The following is a 17066-nucleotide window of genomic DNA, read 5'->3' as shown; positions in this document are numbered from 1 at the left end:
CACTACAGGCTCTTCCCACTCCTTTTTGTGTCTCCTTCTCACAGACAGCTAGCGCACCTTCTTACATACGTCACATACTGTCACGTCATACGTCACATACGTATACGCCCTTGCAGAGCAGAGAGGTATCAGCATGGGTAACGTTAGCTGTGATGCTAATAAAGCGGTGCGAGTGGTAATACGAGAGAAAGAAGGTGTGAATATGGTAACAAATGAAGGAAGAATGAATTCCCAAGAAAAACAGCAGGGGGTTCGTGGTTTGGCTTCAAGTGGGAATATGTCGAACCGACAACCGTAATTTGTCAATTGTGGGGCAAAAGCGTTGGTACAAAAAGTAGCATTACTGCTAATATGTAGCATCATTTAAAAAGTAACCTGCAAGAGAATGAAGAGTGCTTACTGCGCAATTCAAAATCTCCATTCGGTGCCACACGCCCACACCATCAAAATGCCGAGGCAAACATTTCCAGATCAACGCCGTATGAAAAAAATAGTCAACAACAAAAGGAGATAATGTCCGCAGTAACCTACCACATAGCAAAGGACGAACACTGTTTGATTTCCTATAATGCAGCTCATTTTTATTTGACAGTTATTGAAATATCTTGTGTGACATCATGCATAAAAGTGCAGTCTATTTGTTTTAAACTATTTTAGTGGCGTTCTGTGCAAAAAGTGCACTTTAATTTAGTGTTGTGTTGGTATGTCATCTTAGTCACATCATGCACAAAAGTGCACTAATAGCTTGTTTTAAAATGTCTCTGACAGTCTTGCACTTTCTGTTTTGGAAATGACTTGAATGTTTGTGCCACTGCTTAATAACTGTTTAATGAATACAGTTTTGGTCAATTGACTTAGTTGTGATTTCCCTCTCTGCATGAAAGTTTAAAATGAGCATATATTAATGCAGTATGAACAAGAATGTTTTAATGTAGACACATAGAATCATCATACTGCTGTGATTATATGCATCAAGTGTAAATTCAAGGCTAAGGCAAAAAATCGGGATATATATCGTGTATCGCGATGTGGCCTTAAAACATTGAGATATTAAAAAAAGGCCATATCGCCCAGCCCTACACGCTGTCAGTATATATGTCATATAGTATCAGGCAAATTCATAATATGGTGTATTATTTACGTATTTTGGATATAATAAGCGGTAGAAAATGGATGGATGGATGGGTTATTTTAAGCATATGGCAGTTTATTCAGAAACGCAACACAACGTTCTCTTTTTTCTTTAACAACATCACTTATCACTACTTCATGAGAGACAACAAACATAAAGAAACATTACTTACTATCGTACAATGTCTGCTGTCACTGGTATGCCAACTGTTAGGATGTTTATGTATTCCCATTTAGACGAATAATGACTCATAATCCTCGCAAAGAGAAGAACGAGGTGGAACCAAGCCTCTTTTCAGGTCTTTTTGCCATTTCCAAGTCCAAATTGGATGTCAGTTGACTAACTTCTTGGATTATGTCCTCATCCTTCTGGGTGAGAGGCATGATTATTATTCTACAATAAACTTTCACAAGCTCTGACGTGAGGAAGCAGCTCTCAAGCTGATGACGTCAATACAGCAGCATAAGGAAGATACCTCTTTTTGACAGTGCACTGCTACAAATAGGTCCTTAACGTTAGCGCTTATAATAACTATCGCTAATACTTGGTTAATATTCAAGTTGCAAGATGTAAATGGAGTACTGTTGGCAGTTTTTGGATGGTAATTTAGAGGGCTTTAAGGGTGAAATAGAGGACCTTCCAAAAACTCCATTGTAAGATGAATTTTATTTAAGTTTATTTACAAGTTTTAAAATGCATTTTCAAAAATGTGTCTTGTCTCTCATAAAGATTGTGATTTTTAGGCAAAATTCCCCCCAAAAAGTGCAGTTCCCCTTTAATGTAGTGACTTTTTGTTCAGCACAAACCATCTAATTCAGGCTCTATTAATGCTTGTAATAGTTGAAAGGACAATGGGATTACATAATGCATTCTAGCTGCATTACTTAGGTGTTATGTCAATGACCGGCCTTGTTTTGCTTGGCCTAACCCAAAAAGTTGAGGTCATGCACTCCATGGCAGTACAGAGCCACACATTGTGATGAGGATAAGGGCCCCCCTAGTGTTGTTCCGGGATTCCTAACATGTTCTTCCTTTTCTGTGTATGAATCAGTACGTATGATGAGTACAAACGTCTGGTTACCTGCTCTTCTACTTTAGGTTCACCAATTGGGTTGCGAGGCGGTGATGCTGCTGCTTGAGCTGAATCCCGACCAGAGTAAACTCATGTTTTGGGCTGTGGACCGCTGCTACACAGGATCCCGACGTGTGGCCACGGGCTGCTTCAGGGCCATAGCCAACGTGTTTCATAACAGGTCGGAGCCACACTCAAACACGTCGAACATTGAGACTGCTTTTAATGAATTAGTTCCTGTGGTTTAACATATTGCACTCTGTTTTCTTCTCAGAGATTATCAGTTTGACACAGTCGTGCTGCTGAACCTGATTCTGTTCAAGGCCGCTGACTCGTCTCGTGATATCTACGAAGTAGCCATGCAACTGTTACAGGTGGGGGTTGTGTGATTGGTACATTGCGCTAAATCAAGCAACTGCAAACTGCACTCATATGCAATCGTTCTTTTTTGCACAGATCTTGGAGCCTAAGCTTTTCCGTTACGCCCACAAAATAGAGCTCCTGCAAAACGACGGCATTCTAAGCCCTCCCTCGCCGTTGCCACACCTTTACTCTGTGTCGTACTATCAGCTGTCAGAGGAGCTCGCACGGACTTACCCAGAGCTCACGCTGCCCATCTTTTCAGGTTGGCAACCCTTTTCTAGTATGATGCTGTAGTTGTTTTAAGGACTTATAAAGGTTTGTTTTTCTCTCTGTATTGTGTTTGAGCATGCTGTGACTTTGACTGAATGGAAATGGACTATCAACTATAGGGGTCATATTATGATTTGTTTCTACATTTAAAACACATCCTTTGGTATACATAAAATGTAAGGGTAATGCTTTGGTTAAAATTTTGTAGAGACTTTGTTTTACAGACCATCTTCAAAGAATGTGTTTTTATTTAAGTGCCGAAGTCCTTCTCCAAGCCATCCCCAACCCGTCAGTTATGTTGTAGTTTTAGCGCTTCCATATCGAGTCCTCTGACAGATCTAATTTAGAGCTGTACCCTATTTTTTATTAGAAATAGCAACGGCGGAGGATTTTAGCATTCATGTGTGAGAGAGTCTGCCCCACAACAAGAGGATAGAGAAAACTAAGGAACTTATTGTGTACAACTTTGGACTTCAACTAAATAAAAATGGCAGATTTACGCAAAGCTCTAGTATATATGGAGATATCTCTGACAAAATACATCACAATCATCTCTAATTCCAAATTACTCAAGTGTTTTATTAATATTTCTGCCATGCCTCAATGGTTTGGATCAACACTTTTGGGGGTTGTGGGGATCCCAAATACATGAAAACATTTGTCAACGGGTAGGAACAGTTGGTTTTGATTAATAAGACAGCTTTATAAAATTAATATAAAAAACTCTTTGTATCTTGAGTATTGATGTGACTCAATAAATGAATAAGTCACAATTTCACTCACTCTCAGGGGAAAACAGTACAGCATTTCCCTCAATGGAAATGTAAAAATGTATACTTTATTTACTCAGTTGTTAAGAAAAAGTTAGAAATATTTTACAACAGTGCGGGTGAAACCTATGGTCCTGATCTGCACCAAAAGTCCATGAGTTCTTATATCGTTCATGTATCCTCAAAATGTGACTCATGTAATCCTGCAAACAAACTATTAAAAATTACCTCCTGCCTGCAGAGGTGAGCCAGCGTATCCAGACAGCGCACCCTGGTGGCCGGCAGGTGATGTTGCACTACCTTCTGCCTTGGATGAACAACGTGGAGTTGGTGGATATTAAGCCCGCTGCACGTCGGCCAGAGGACTCCTCCTGCAACGGTGGAGAAGAGGACAAGGGCAAGCAGGACCGCGACATGATGATGGTCAACAGTCGGCGTTGGCTTCAAGGAGAGGGCTGGGGTTCGCCCATGGCAACCACCTTGGTGTTGAACAACCTCATGTTCATGACGGCCAAGGTAAGCCAGTTTGTGTATACAGTGAAACCTTCATTTCTAAGCTTAATTGGTTCTTAAATGGGTTACCTAAATTTAAAAATTTGTATAGTGGTAGTGATTTTTCCAAAAGAAACGATATCATTTTGAAAAATGGTTTCCAGCCTCGACAAAAGTCCATAGTTTAGAGAAGGTTTTTACACTTTGAACACAATATGACGTGCTATACAGCAATGTATATCAACCAAACATTTCAAAGGGTTGCTGGATCAATGTTTCTACTTTTTTAACAACACAAAACAAGAAGCTGCTGCCCACGGCTGTGCCAACACATGCATAGAAGTCACTTTGGTGACCTCAAAAACGATCAGAAAACGACTAAAAACCCTAACATTAACAACCATATTGTTAGAGTGTCCGCCCCGAGACTGGAAGTTTGTAAGTTCAAACTCCAGCTGAGTCATACCAAATACTATAAAAATGGGACCTATTACCTCCCTGCTTGGCACTGAACATCAAGGGTTAGAATTGGGTGGTAAATCACCAAATGATTCCCCGAGCGTGGCACACACTGCTGCTTACTGCTCCTCTCACCTCCCAAGGGGTGAGCATTGGGATGGGCCATATGCAGAGGACACATTTCATCACATCTAGTGTGTGTGTGACAATCGTGCGAACTTTAACTTTAATAATATTAAACATTTAAAAAAGTAAAGTCCAGTTATTGTGTATTAACCATTGGCAAAGGAGGAGCTGGTTAAACACGAGCAGGCAAATACTGTAGAGGGAGAGTAGGAGAGGAGAGGCCGTGGATGTCTCTTGAAAGACAAGCTGCTCAACGACAGTCTCGCTCTTCTCCTCTGCTGTGAATAAGTCTGATGTGGCATCTTTTTCCAGAAAAGTGTGTTCTCATCACAATTAAATCTTGCTGTGGTACAAAGCCTGATTCATCATGATTCCATACTTGTGAACTACTTTTAAATCGTCTGTTTTTAATTTTTACTCCACAGCGATTCCCCCTTATTTCCTTTTTTTTATTTTTATTTTTTTGTCCTGTCCAGCTTCTCAGGCAAATCATATAGTTGATGTAGGTGCCCATATCAGCTGTTCAGATTTACTTTACTAAAGAGAAGTGTAGGATACTTCTCTTGTTGCCTTATTTGTATTTTACTTTATTAAATGTATTTATATTATCATTTGGTGCAGCCGGGCCGGAGCAGGAGGGGATAGAAAAAGAAAAAAAGGAAGACAGAGGGGAAAATTGTGGGGACAAGAGGGGGATTAGACAGAGGGACAAAAACAACAACAGCAAACACAACAATAACAACAACAATAGAGCAACATCAGCACATATGATATGTACAAATATGATTGTAAAAGTGATAGCAAAGAAGCAGTTAGCGAAATAGATAATAATACAGAAATGACAATGAGCATTATTACACTACAAATGGAGCATGAAAAATACCAATAGACATAGCGCTATTAATAGATAAACAATACCAATCATTTACCTCTATGATCAACAATACAGTTGTTCAAATGCAACAATACATATACGTAATGATAACTACAGATAAAAAATGAATACCGAAAAAATAAGGGGAAGAAACACAAGCAACCTATATTGACCTTGTAGATTGTTATAGTAACAATAGCTTAAGCTTTGTCAATGTGCCAAGTGTTACCCAGTCTTCCCTCCTTATTTCCATGCTGGTCTATTACCTTTTTGGGACTCATAGAGATTTAGAAAAACATACAAAACATGTCAAAAGGTGAAAAAACACAAAGAGAGCACACACGCTGAAGCGCTTAGAAGTGACTATAGGGTCCTGGGCATTAAGTGATGCGGAGAGCTCCGCGTCTGCAAAATTGCTGTGCCTTGCTTTTTGCCTGCAGGCGTAAAACAAAATGAATGACTGAATGAAGTGTTCGTACACACACACACACACATGGTTCACACCCAAGAGCATATGTGGCTCCATCCAAAAGTTCGCAATTAGAGGGTTTCATAAATTGAGGTGTCACTGTATTTCTTTTGTGTCTTGAAGAAATACTGATTAGCAGAGGTGGGTTGTAACGGGCTACATTTACTCCGTTACATCTACTTTAGTAACTTTTGGGATAAATTGTACTTCAAAGAGTAGTTTTAGTGCAACATACTTTTACTTTTACTTGAGTATATTTATAGAGAAGAAACGCTACTTTTACTCCGCTCCATTTATCTACAATCAGCTCGCAACTGATTTTTATCGATCTGTTAATGCACGCTTTGTTTATTTTGGTTTGTCAGACAGAGCTTCAAAGTAAGATCTATCACATTCCTGCGTTTCACCAATCAAATGCAGTCACTGGTGACGTTTGACTCCGTTTCACCAATCAAACAGAGCCAGGCGGTCACATGATTAACTGCACTTTTTTTTTATAAACCTTTATTTATAAATTTCAACATTTACAAACAGTTGAAAATAATAATCAAAGTAAGTACAAAAACAGTACAAAACAGTATAAAAACCGTACAAAACAGCGCCAGGGGGTTGTAAATTCAAAGTAACTAACATAGAATGCAAAAAAAAAATATATATAAAATAAACAAAGTACAAAGCCATAGGCTCACTCAATCTCAGTAAATAGCTGAAATTTGGAACAGTACAATACAGTGTAAAACCAAATATATATTATTTAATATATGTTATTGTTTTAGTTGCTTAAGAGATATTCCTGGCTCTGAATTTGTTCATTGCTATTCTTATGTTTTTGTGCATTACTTGTTGCCGTCATCATTAAACAAACAGGTTACTCATCAGTTATTCAGTACTTGAGTAGTTTATTCACAACATACTGTGTACTTTTACTCAAGTAAATATTTCGGTGACTACTCCTTACTTTTACTTTAGTAATATAGCTCTAAAGTAACAGTATTCTGACTTGAGTACAATTTCTGGCTACTCTACCCTGATTGGCTTGTTTTTTGCAGTATGGGGACGAGTTTGCCTGGTCGGAGATCGAGAATGTATGGACCACCTTAGCAGACAGCTGGCCAAAGAACCTCAAAATAATCCTGCACTTCCTCATCAGCATGTCAGGAGTGAACAGTGAGCCCAGCCTCCTGCCATATGTGAGTCTCCTTTATTACATCAAATCCTGGACCTTCCCCCTCTGTTTCCCAACACTCATCCCACCACCGTGTATGTGCAGGTAAAGCGGGTGGTGGTGTACTTGGGCAGAGATAAGACTATGCAGTTGCTGGAGGAGTTGATGAGCGAGCTGGAGTTGACCGACCCCGTCAGCTCAGCTGTCACACACATGGACCACCCCCCTTATTACCGCATCAGCTCCAGCTACAAGATCCCCTCAGTCACCTCAGGTCAACAATCACTGCTCCAGGAATCACCGGCAATTTTCACATCGGAGCGTCTTGGCTTATGTGTCACGTCTTGTCTCGCACAGGTACGACTTCCAGCAGCAACACCATGGTGCCAGGACACGACGGTCATCATGACGGCAAGGTCAAAGATTTGAACATGGAGGACAGGTACGATTTATAGCTGCTTTCTTAATTACGGTGGGCAGTCACGTCTGTTTCGATGTACTTTCTGGACATAAGATTAATCTCAAATATCATACATACCTCTTCAATTAGCCAGTTTCCTTTAGTCGCCAGGTTCATGGGCTACAAAAGAAAATAACCAGCAGGTCAAAGAATATTGACATTAATAGCCCTAGCTGTTGGAAACTCTCTGATGTATTTTTTATTAATGCCACAAGAGCAGCCACATTGAGTAATCAGCATTAGTGATGGGTATTGTTTTTATTTTGCCTTTTTAGTAAGGATGTAACGATTTGTTTGAAAAACGATTAGATTAGATATTTCTGTTTGCTGATACGATTCAGGGACATTCTCATTTTTTCAGAACAATAAAATCCGAAACGATTCAGTGAGTTAAAATTGATTCAGGAACTTTTTAGCTAAAAAAATCAACCAGTGTTACTGTGAAATAAATACTGGATACTGGACACTGCAGGTGAAGTTTCTTATATTCCTGTTATTTGTGGTAAGTGATTTTTCTTTAGATATAATTTAATTACGGATGCAAACAATCAAGTTAACAATCATTGGCCAACTCATTCACATCTTATTTGAATAACACTTTAGCCTGAATCAACTAGAGGCAATCTTTTTTCCTCACATTTTCAAGATTCAAGCAATTTCCCAAAAAAGTACTAGATGAAGCATTTTTCAAGCATTATAATGCTTAAATAAACTAAAAATATCAACACTACTCGACTTGTCCAGGGTGTACTCCGCCTTCCGCCCGAATGCAGCTGAGATAGGCCCCAGCCCCCCACGCGACCCCAAAAGGGACAAGCGGTAGAGAACGGATGGATGGATCAACACTGCTGTAGTATTGGCCACTAGATAAAACCAATCAAATCAGATTGCAATGTTCAGTAACGTGGCCACTGATTGGCTCTGCTTCAGGCACCATTACTATCTTGGCTTAAAATAGTGTAAAGGTAACTAGAGTGTGTTATTTCATGTGTAGAAGGCTCCTGTATTGTTGAAAAACGTATGTAGAAGTCTATTAATTTTTTATTTTTTTTATTCCTACTTCGCAGAAATGTATTTATTACGGTCATGTCCAAAACCAATTAACAGCGATAAACGAGGCATTACTGTATTTAGAAATGGCAAAAATAACAACCTCTTTCCAGTTATTGCCTGTGTTAAATTAACACCCCGTCCTCTTAGCAGTTTAGCTGAAGAAACACCTCCCCTGGGGTAAAACTCAAAAAACTGTAACAAAGCTTGTGCAAATATTGGTTTATTCAAGCAATTAGATCTAAAAGGTGAAACTAATAGGCTCATAACATGCAAGTCAATATTTTTTAAGCCTTCTTTTGATATAATGTTAATGATTATGGCTTACAGCATATGAAAACCTTGAATTAAAATCTCAGAAAATGTGGGGTTTTCAAAAACTGTAAGCCGTGATCATCAACATTTTAGAGCAGGGGTAGGGAACCTGTGGCTCTAGAGCCACATCTGGTTCTTTCGATGACTGCATCAAGCTCTCAGGTAAATCTTAGCTGACATTGCTCAACACGATAAGTAAATAATTCCGCTGGTAATCACAGTGTTAAAAATAACATTTAAACTATAAAACATTCTCATGCATTTTAATCCAACCATCCATTTTCTATCGCTCCTGTTCAAGATGTCGCATTAATGGTAAGAAGTATTATATTTATTAGTGGTTAACTTTAGAATAACAATGTTATTAAAAAGATTAAGAGACTTATTATACTCTAAAAATGTTGGTCTTACTTAACAATGCATGCATTTAGTTGTATTCAGTGTTAAAAATATTATATGGCTCTCGGGGCGGCATAGCTCAGTTGGTAGAGTGGCCGTGACAGCAACTTGAGGGTTGCAGGTTCGATTCCCGCTTCTGCCATCCTAGTCACTGCCGTTGTGTCCTTGGGCAAGACACTTTTTCCACCTGCTCCCAGTGCCACCCACACTGGTTTAAAATGTAACTTAGCTATTGAGTTTCACTATGTAAAGCGCTTTGAATCACTAGAGAAAAGCGCTATATAAATATAATTCACTTTACTTCACTTCACGGAAATACATTTTGAATGTTTGGCTTTAATGGCTCTCTCAGTCAAAAAGGTTCCCGACCCCTGTTTTAGAGTTTATATCACGTATTGGTTTCACATTTAAAGTTGAATTGCTGACGTGAATGAACTTTTGCACGATATTAAATGATAAATATATGATGTTCACATTTTTTTAGTTTCACCTTTTATGTACAGTAATATAGGTACAAGGTTTAAAGCATTTTTACTGCTGTAGTTTTGCCATATAATTCCTCACCTGTAATTCACTGACTAATATAAAAATAAGTATGTTTAGAGAGGGTCCACAATTGTCATTGCATTGAAGTCTGCATTGATGTGTTCAGTAGTTACACCCACCTGGACATCTACAGCGGCCTAAACACCAACCTGAACCGCCAGCACCACCGCCTGGAGTCTCGTTACAGCAGCAGCTCAGGAGGCTCCTATGAAGAGGAGAAAGGTAAGACCAGACCTCTTCAGATCATTCTTAAAGGGAAACTGCCCTTTTTTTAAGGACATTTTCCTGTCATTCACGATCCTCATGAGGCAAGAACACATTTGTACTTTTTATTTTTAATTTGTTTGCATTCTAATTGGTAATAATCTGCTCGTTCTACAAACCCCGTTTCCATATGAGTCGGGAAATTGTGTTAGATGTAAATATAAACGGAATGCAATGATTTGCAAATCATTTTCAACCTATATTCAGTTGAATATGCTACAAAGACAAGATATTTGATGTACAAACTGATAAACTTTTTTTTTTCTTGCAAATAATCATTAACTTTAGAATTTGATGCCAGCAACACGTGACAAAGAAGTTGGGAAATGTGGCAATAAATACTGATAAAGTTGAGGAATGCTCATCAAACACTTATTTGGAACATCCCACATGTGTGCAGGCTAATTGGGAACAGGTGGGTGCCATGATTGGGTATAAAAACAGCTTCCCAAAAAATGCTCAGTCTTTCACAAGAAAGGATGGGGCGAGGTACACCCCTTTGTCCACAACTGCGTGAGCAAATAGTCAAACAGTTTAAGAACAATGTTTCTCAAAGTGCAATTGCAAGAAATTTAGGGATTTCAACATCTACAGTCGATAATATCATTTAAAAGGTTCAGAGAATCTGGAGAAATCACTCCACGTAAGCGGCATGGCTGGAAACCAACATTGAATGACCGTGACCTTTGATCCCTCAGACGGCACTGTATCAAAATCCGACATCAATCTCTAAAAGATATCACCACATGGGCTCAGGAACACTTCAGAAAACCACTGTCACTAAATACAGTTCGCCGCTACATCTGTAAGTGCAAGTTAAAGTTTTACCATGCGAAGCAAAAGCCATTTATCAACAACACCCAGAAACGCCGCTGGCTTCTCTGGGCCCGAGATCTTCTAAGACGGACTGATGCAAAGTGGTCTAACGAGTCCCCATTTGAAATTGTTTTTGGAAATATTCGACATTATGTCATCCGGGGAACCAAACCATCCAGACTGTTACCGACACAAAGTATAAAAGCCAGCATCTGTGATGGTATGGGGGTGCATTAGTGACCAAGGCATGGGTAACCTACACATCTGTGAAGGCACCATTAATGCTGAAAGGTACCAACAGGTTTTGGAACAACACATGCTGCCATCTAAGCGCTGTCTTTTTCATGGACGCCCCTGCTTATTTCAGCAAGACAATGCCAAGCCACATTCAGCACGTGTTACAACAGCGTGGCTGTGGCTTGGTAAAAATAGAGTGCGGGTATTTTCCTGGCCCGCCTGCAGTCCAGACCTTTCTCCCATCAAAAATGTGTGGCGCATTCCATCCATCCATTTTCTACCGCTTATTCCCTTTTGGGGTCGCGGTAAAATACGACAGCGGAGACCCCAGTCTGTTGAACGACTGAAGCTCTACATAAAACAAGAATGGGAAAGAATTCCACTTTCAAAGCTTCAACAATTACTTTCCTCAGTTCCCAAATGTTTATTGAGTGTTGTTAAAAGAAAAGGTGATGTAACACAGCGGTGAACATGCCCTTTCCCAACTACTTTGGCACATGTTGCAGCCATGAAATTCTAAGTTAATTATTACTAGCAACAAAAGATAATGTTTATGAGTTTGAATATCAAATATATTGTCTTCGTAGTGCATTCCATTTAATATGGGTTGTAAAGGATTTGCAAATTCTCTCTCTCTCTCTGGGTTGTACTTGCATAGCGCTTTTCTACCTTCAAGGTACTCAAAGCGCTTTGACACTACTTCCACATTTACCCATTCACACACACACATTCACACACTGATGGAGGGAGCTGCCATGCAAGGCGCTAACCAACACCCATCAGGAGCAAGGGTGAAGTGTCTTGCTCAGGACACAACGAACGTGACGAGGTTGGTACTAGGTGGGGATTGAACCAGCGTCCCTCGGGTTGCGCACGGCCACTCCTCCACTGCGCCACGCTCATTGTATTCCGTTTATATTTACATCTAACACAGTTTCCCACCTCATATGGAAAAAGGGTTTGTAGGTGGTAAGCAATGCAGAGTAATTCATTCTGCCTGTAAATCACTCTCAAAATGTACCCAGAAGCCACCAACAATACTCAATTTACAACTTGTGACCTGAATATTAACCAAGTATAAGCGATATTGCAGGTGAACTACTTTTAGCCGCGCAGTGATCACAGAGAGCTAAATACTTTACGCTGCTGCAGTGTTGACAAATTGAACTGCTGCATCATGATCGCCTCTAACTTGGTGAAAGGTAATTCTAGATTATTAATTATGTCTCTCACCTTGATAATAAAAGTTTGTAGCCATAAACCAAGAAGTTGTTCAGTAAGCCGCTCGTCTGCTGCAACTTTTTATTTTTAACCCTTCGTAGGGATTATGATTGACTCTCGTCCAAACAGGAAGATATGTTCATCTTATCAGTCGGCATCCAAGTCAGAGCAGACGTTGTACAGTAAGTGGTTGTCTTATAATGTTCAACGTTTATATATCTTGTTTAGTACTTAGCAATACGGCTACATGAATCTTGTTTCACTAAATCTGGATCCAATTAGTGCACGTCTTCCTTAACTTCAGGCTCAAAAATACAGTTTTTTGATCTTCATTTGTCCCAAAGTTATCGTTGTTGGCTCTCATAAAGTCTGTCATGAGTAGTGTTGTTGTTGTTGAAGGGAAAAGTGAACGTTGTGATGCGTCTGTGAAATTAATATGACACCATATGCTTAAAATGAGCGTAATATGTAAATAATATAATTATCACATTACAGTAGGTGTAAATATAAAAATAATGTTATGATGAATGTACCTGTTAATACATTACATATGAGTGCTTTGTAAGCGGAATAGAGCGACACCCATTGATTCCATTGTTAGCGGACTTTTGCTAACATTTATTTATGCGCTTGAGTGCATAAAAAGAAAAACGTGTTTTCTTGTCTAATATAAGGATTGCGTATGATAGGCCAAATTCCAGCTCCCCTTTTTAAGGTCCCTATCAAACATATACATTCTTCTTCCCTCAGGTGACTCGATGCCGCTTTACACTAACTTTCGTTTGAAGGTGATGGATCACAATCGTCCGGAGCCGCTCATTTTCCCCCCGACAGGCGGCTACTGGTCTCCTCTGGTGGATTACCTACCAGAGACCAACGCCCCTGCCGTAGCCCTGCACAGGTACACGATTCCACCATTCCCCCTCATCTCGCCTTTCCCGGTGTCCGTCCTCATTGTCAGCTTTTGTTTTGCAGATGTAACATCGCCGTCATCCTACTAACTGACCTCATTGTGGACCATGGCGTCAAAGTGGAGTGGAGTGCCTATTTGCATCTACTGCTGCATGCAATTTTTATAGGTAACTAGCTTGCTGCTGGCTTTCCGTGCGGATGTCTCTCTACTTGCTGACATCGCCGGCTCCTTGTTTCCTTCCAGGGTTCGATCACCAACACCCGGAGGTGTATGAGCACTGCAAGCGCCTCCTACTACACCTACTCATTGTCCAGGGAGCAAACAGCAACGTTCAGGGGTTGGCCATGGTGCTCTTACGCAACAGGGAGTTCAATGACCCACGAGTCTTGACCGTCAAGCCGGCCGCACCGGAGTTCCACTTCACAGGTGCGGTGCTTTAGAATGGGAAGTGGCAGTTCAGTCTTTAAATAAACAAGCCGGAAGCTGGTCCATCCAACCATTTTTTACCGCTTATTCCCTTTGGGGTCGCGGCTGGTGCCTATCTCAGCTACAATCGGGCGGAAGGCGGGGCTGGTCATCATTTAAATTGTTTCTCTTTCAAAACCATTGTATTTCTAAAATAAAAGGGGAAGATAATATGTTTCAGACATTGTAAAAATGTTAAAATATGAACAGCCTTTCTTAAGGAACTTTTTATTAACATTCTTCACCATCGTAAGTGCAAAAATAAGCTGTAAACCCTTTTATTAATGCCATGTCAAAATGAGACCTATTATGCAAAACCAACTTTTCTTACCCATTGGTACCTGTATTGGGATCTGCATTAGTCCAGAAAATGTGACATGAAACCGTAGAGGCGTGGTGGAGATATACAGTATATCAAAGAATCTTGCCTTCATTCATACTTCCTCCAAACGAGCCGGTTGGAATTTGTCTGTTTGTGACTATTTTCCCAAGTGTGATGTCAGCGATTATCTCCGAATATGGTTAAGTTATAAAATAACTCTAACACAAAGCTATCTCCAAATAGCTTTGTGTTAGTCTGCCATTCTAGTCTGGCATGTAGTCAATAAACTCCTTCTTTTTCTCTATTCCCTTGTTGTGGGGCAGACTGGCTCGTACATGCACATGCGTCAGCCGCTATTGTCATTTCTAATAATAAGTAGCGGATAGTTCAAACTTAAATATGTCAGTAGACTCAATATGGAAATGCTAAAAACTACAACAAAGATGGCGGGGAGAAAACACAGTCGAAGTGGAGACATGTCCACAAACAGACAGGATCAGGAAGTGGTTTGAAGATGGTCTATAAAAACAATCCATGCAACATTTTGGCCAAATAACCACCATTACATGTACTGAAGACCAGAAGGAAGTGTTTTAATTGTATAAAAATGTCATAATAGGACCCCTCTAAGTAACATTTTAGCATTCCTAACTTTCGTACAAGTATAGGGATGGGGTACCGAATTATGTACTTTTATTGGCACCAACCAAATTTAGCTAGTACTACAGAGAATCGATTCACTTAAAATCAAACATTACCAAATTTCATTACTTTAGATGCCTGTAAGGTGATGTCCGGTTGCAGACATGGAACTGGTGATGTTTCAATTTTCAATGCCAACAGAGCAAGTATGCCTGATATAAAATGCTCTTAAATACAGTAAGGCTGCTTATTGAAAATGTGCTAGCTCGATGCTAATTTACTTTGGCTTTGCCAAATACATGTTATTGATTAGCATCAGCAATTTTACATGGCAATTTCCCAATTTAGTAATGAAAACTACAACTAAGATGCAAGTTAAAATCAAACAGCTGGTGTGTAATAAGCATACTTGCCAGCCTTACCGATTTTTCCCGGGAGACTCCCGAATTTCAATGCCCCTCCCGAAAATCTCCCGGGACAACCATTCTCCCGAATTTCTCCCGATTTCCACCCAGACAGAAATATTGGGAGCGGGTCTTAAAGGCACTGCCTTTAGCGTCCTCTACAACCTGTCATCACGTACATTACCAGCGTGTCAGCCCAGCCACATGATATGTGCAGCTTTTCAGCACATACTTTGGCAAATGCAAACATACTTGATCAACAGTCATACAGGTCACACTGAGGGTGGCCGTATAAACAACTTTAACACTGTTACAAATATGCGCCACACTTTGAACCCACACCAAACAAGAATGAAAAACACATTTCGGGAGAACATCCGCACCGTAACACAACATAGACGCAACAGAACAAATACCTACAACCCCTTGCAGCGCAACCCCCAAGCCCCCCCACACTCCCATGTCCAAAATTCGGAGGTCTCAAGGTTGGCAAGTGTGGTAATAAGTACTGTACTTACAGTATAAATTTTCTGCCGTGCCCAAGGTAAAACTAGCTTGGCACGTTCAGCTTCATGACAAAGACTACTTCCTTGCTAGGCAACACACCGTAGCCCAGCGGTGCCCATTACGTCGATCGCGAGCTACCAGTCGACCGCGGGGGGTGTGTCAGTCGATCTCCAGCCAGGCTTTTAAAAAAAATAGACCTAAAAATTATTGATCATCAATCTTCACCAAGACGTCACTTAAATGACATTCACGGTACCGGAGGGTCTTGTGAAATGACGCTGGCTGCTGCAAGATCATTATTATGAAAATATGACCGAGAGGAAGGCGAGAAACACTTTTTGTTTCAACAGACTCTCGCGCCGTACCTTCCGTCAAAACTAAAGGACGACTGCACATTTCCTATCTTCACAATAAAAGCCCTGCTTCATGCTGCCTGCGCTAACTAAATAGAGAGTCTCGGAAAACTGGCGTGCACAAGCGATCCCTCAGAAAGCTGGCGTGCACATCACTTGTGCACGCCAGCTTTCCGAGACTCTTATTTTGTTAGCGCAGGCAGCATGAAGCAGGGCTTTTATTGTGAAGATAGGAAATGTGCAGTCGGCCTTTAGAGTTTTGACGGAAGGGACGGCGCGAAAGTCTGTTGAAATAAAAAGTGTTTCTCTCCTTCCTCTCTGTCATTTTTTCATAATAATGAACTGGCAGCAGCCAGCGTCATCTCACAAGACCCTCGGGTGCCGTGAATGTCAATCAAGCAAGCTACGGAATTTGCCGCCAATGTTTTTTTTGTAAAGTTTATGGAAGCTGGATGAATTAGATGCCAAAAACCAACCACTTTCATGTGGTAGTGTACAGAAAAGACAACTTTTTTTCTCCTCCATTTGAAAATGTGGGCGTTATCATCATTACTGTCTGATTCCAATCAATGCAAGTCATCAGAATCAGGTAATACACCAACTTATATTCTTTTTTTTTTTTTAAGAAAGACATCTATATGTGTTACTCATGCTTGTATTATCTTTAAACACATTTAAGTTGTTTTCAAAAATGTCTCTTTCATAAATAAATAAATATAAATGATATATATAAATGAGGTAGATCCCCTCGAGTTGGTCAATTGAAAAGTAGCTCGCCTGCAGAAAAAGTGTGGGCACCCCTGCCGTAGCCTATACACTACTGCCACCTTTTGTCTCTAAATTACAACTACATGCAAAGTCTACCGTATGTACTTGAGACTCTGAACTCTAAAAAAAAAAAAAAAAAAATTGTTTAAAAAACGGCCAGCACAGTTATCATAATCTGTCCATGTTAAATGA

General features: G+C 40.1%; 1 protein-coding gene across 3 annotated transcripts in view; it reads left to right on the top strand.

The window, feature by feature from the left end:
* Positions 1 to 17066, top strand: part of fryl (furry homolog, like) — a 165201-nt gene that overhangs the window by 92992 nt on the left and 55143 nt on the right. For 2 of the 3 annotated variants that reach the window (XM_061888409.1, XM_061888406.1), the window contains 11 exons: positions 2231 to 2385; positions 2479 to 2578; positions 2661 to 2829; positions 3849 to 4123; positions 7077 to 7217; positions 7298 to 7466; positions 7550 to 7634; positions 10069 to 10184; positions 13251 to 13401; positions 13476 to 13579; positions 13657 to 13839. In XM_061888409.1, the coding sequence (XP_061744393.1) occupies positions 2231 to 2385; positions 2479 to 2578; positions 2661 to 2829; positions 3849 to 4123; positions 7077 to 7217; positions 7298 to 7466; positions 7550 to 7634; positions 10069 to 10184; positions 13251 to 13401; positions 13476 to 13579; positions 13657 to 13839 (1648 nt within the window). The remainder of the gene's footprint in view (positions 1 to 2230; positions 2386 to 2478; positions 2579 to 2660; positions 2830 to 3848; positions 4124 to 7076; positions 7218 to 7297; positions 7467 to 7549; positions 7635 to 10068; positions 10185 to 13250; positions 13402 to 13475; positions 13580 to 13656; positions 13840 to 17066) is intronic. The other variant, XM_061888408.1, reaches the window with a different exon arrangement.

Source organism: Nerophis ophidion, linkage group LG26 (genome assembly GCF_033978795.1).
Source record: "Nerophis ophidion isolate RoL-2023_Sa linkage group LG26, RoL_Noph_v1.0, whole genome shotgun sequence".
Lineage (NCBI taxonomy): Eukaryota > Metazoa > Chordata > Actinopteri > Syngnathiformes > Syngnathidae > Nerophis > Nerophis ophidion.
Note: the sequence above shows the minus strand (reverse complement) of the source record. Positions and strands in the feature narration are given on the sequence as shown.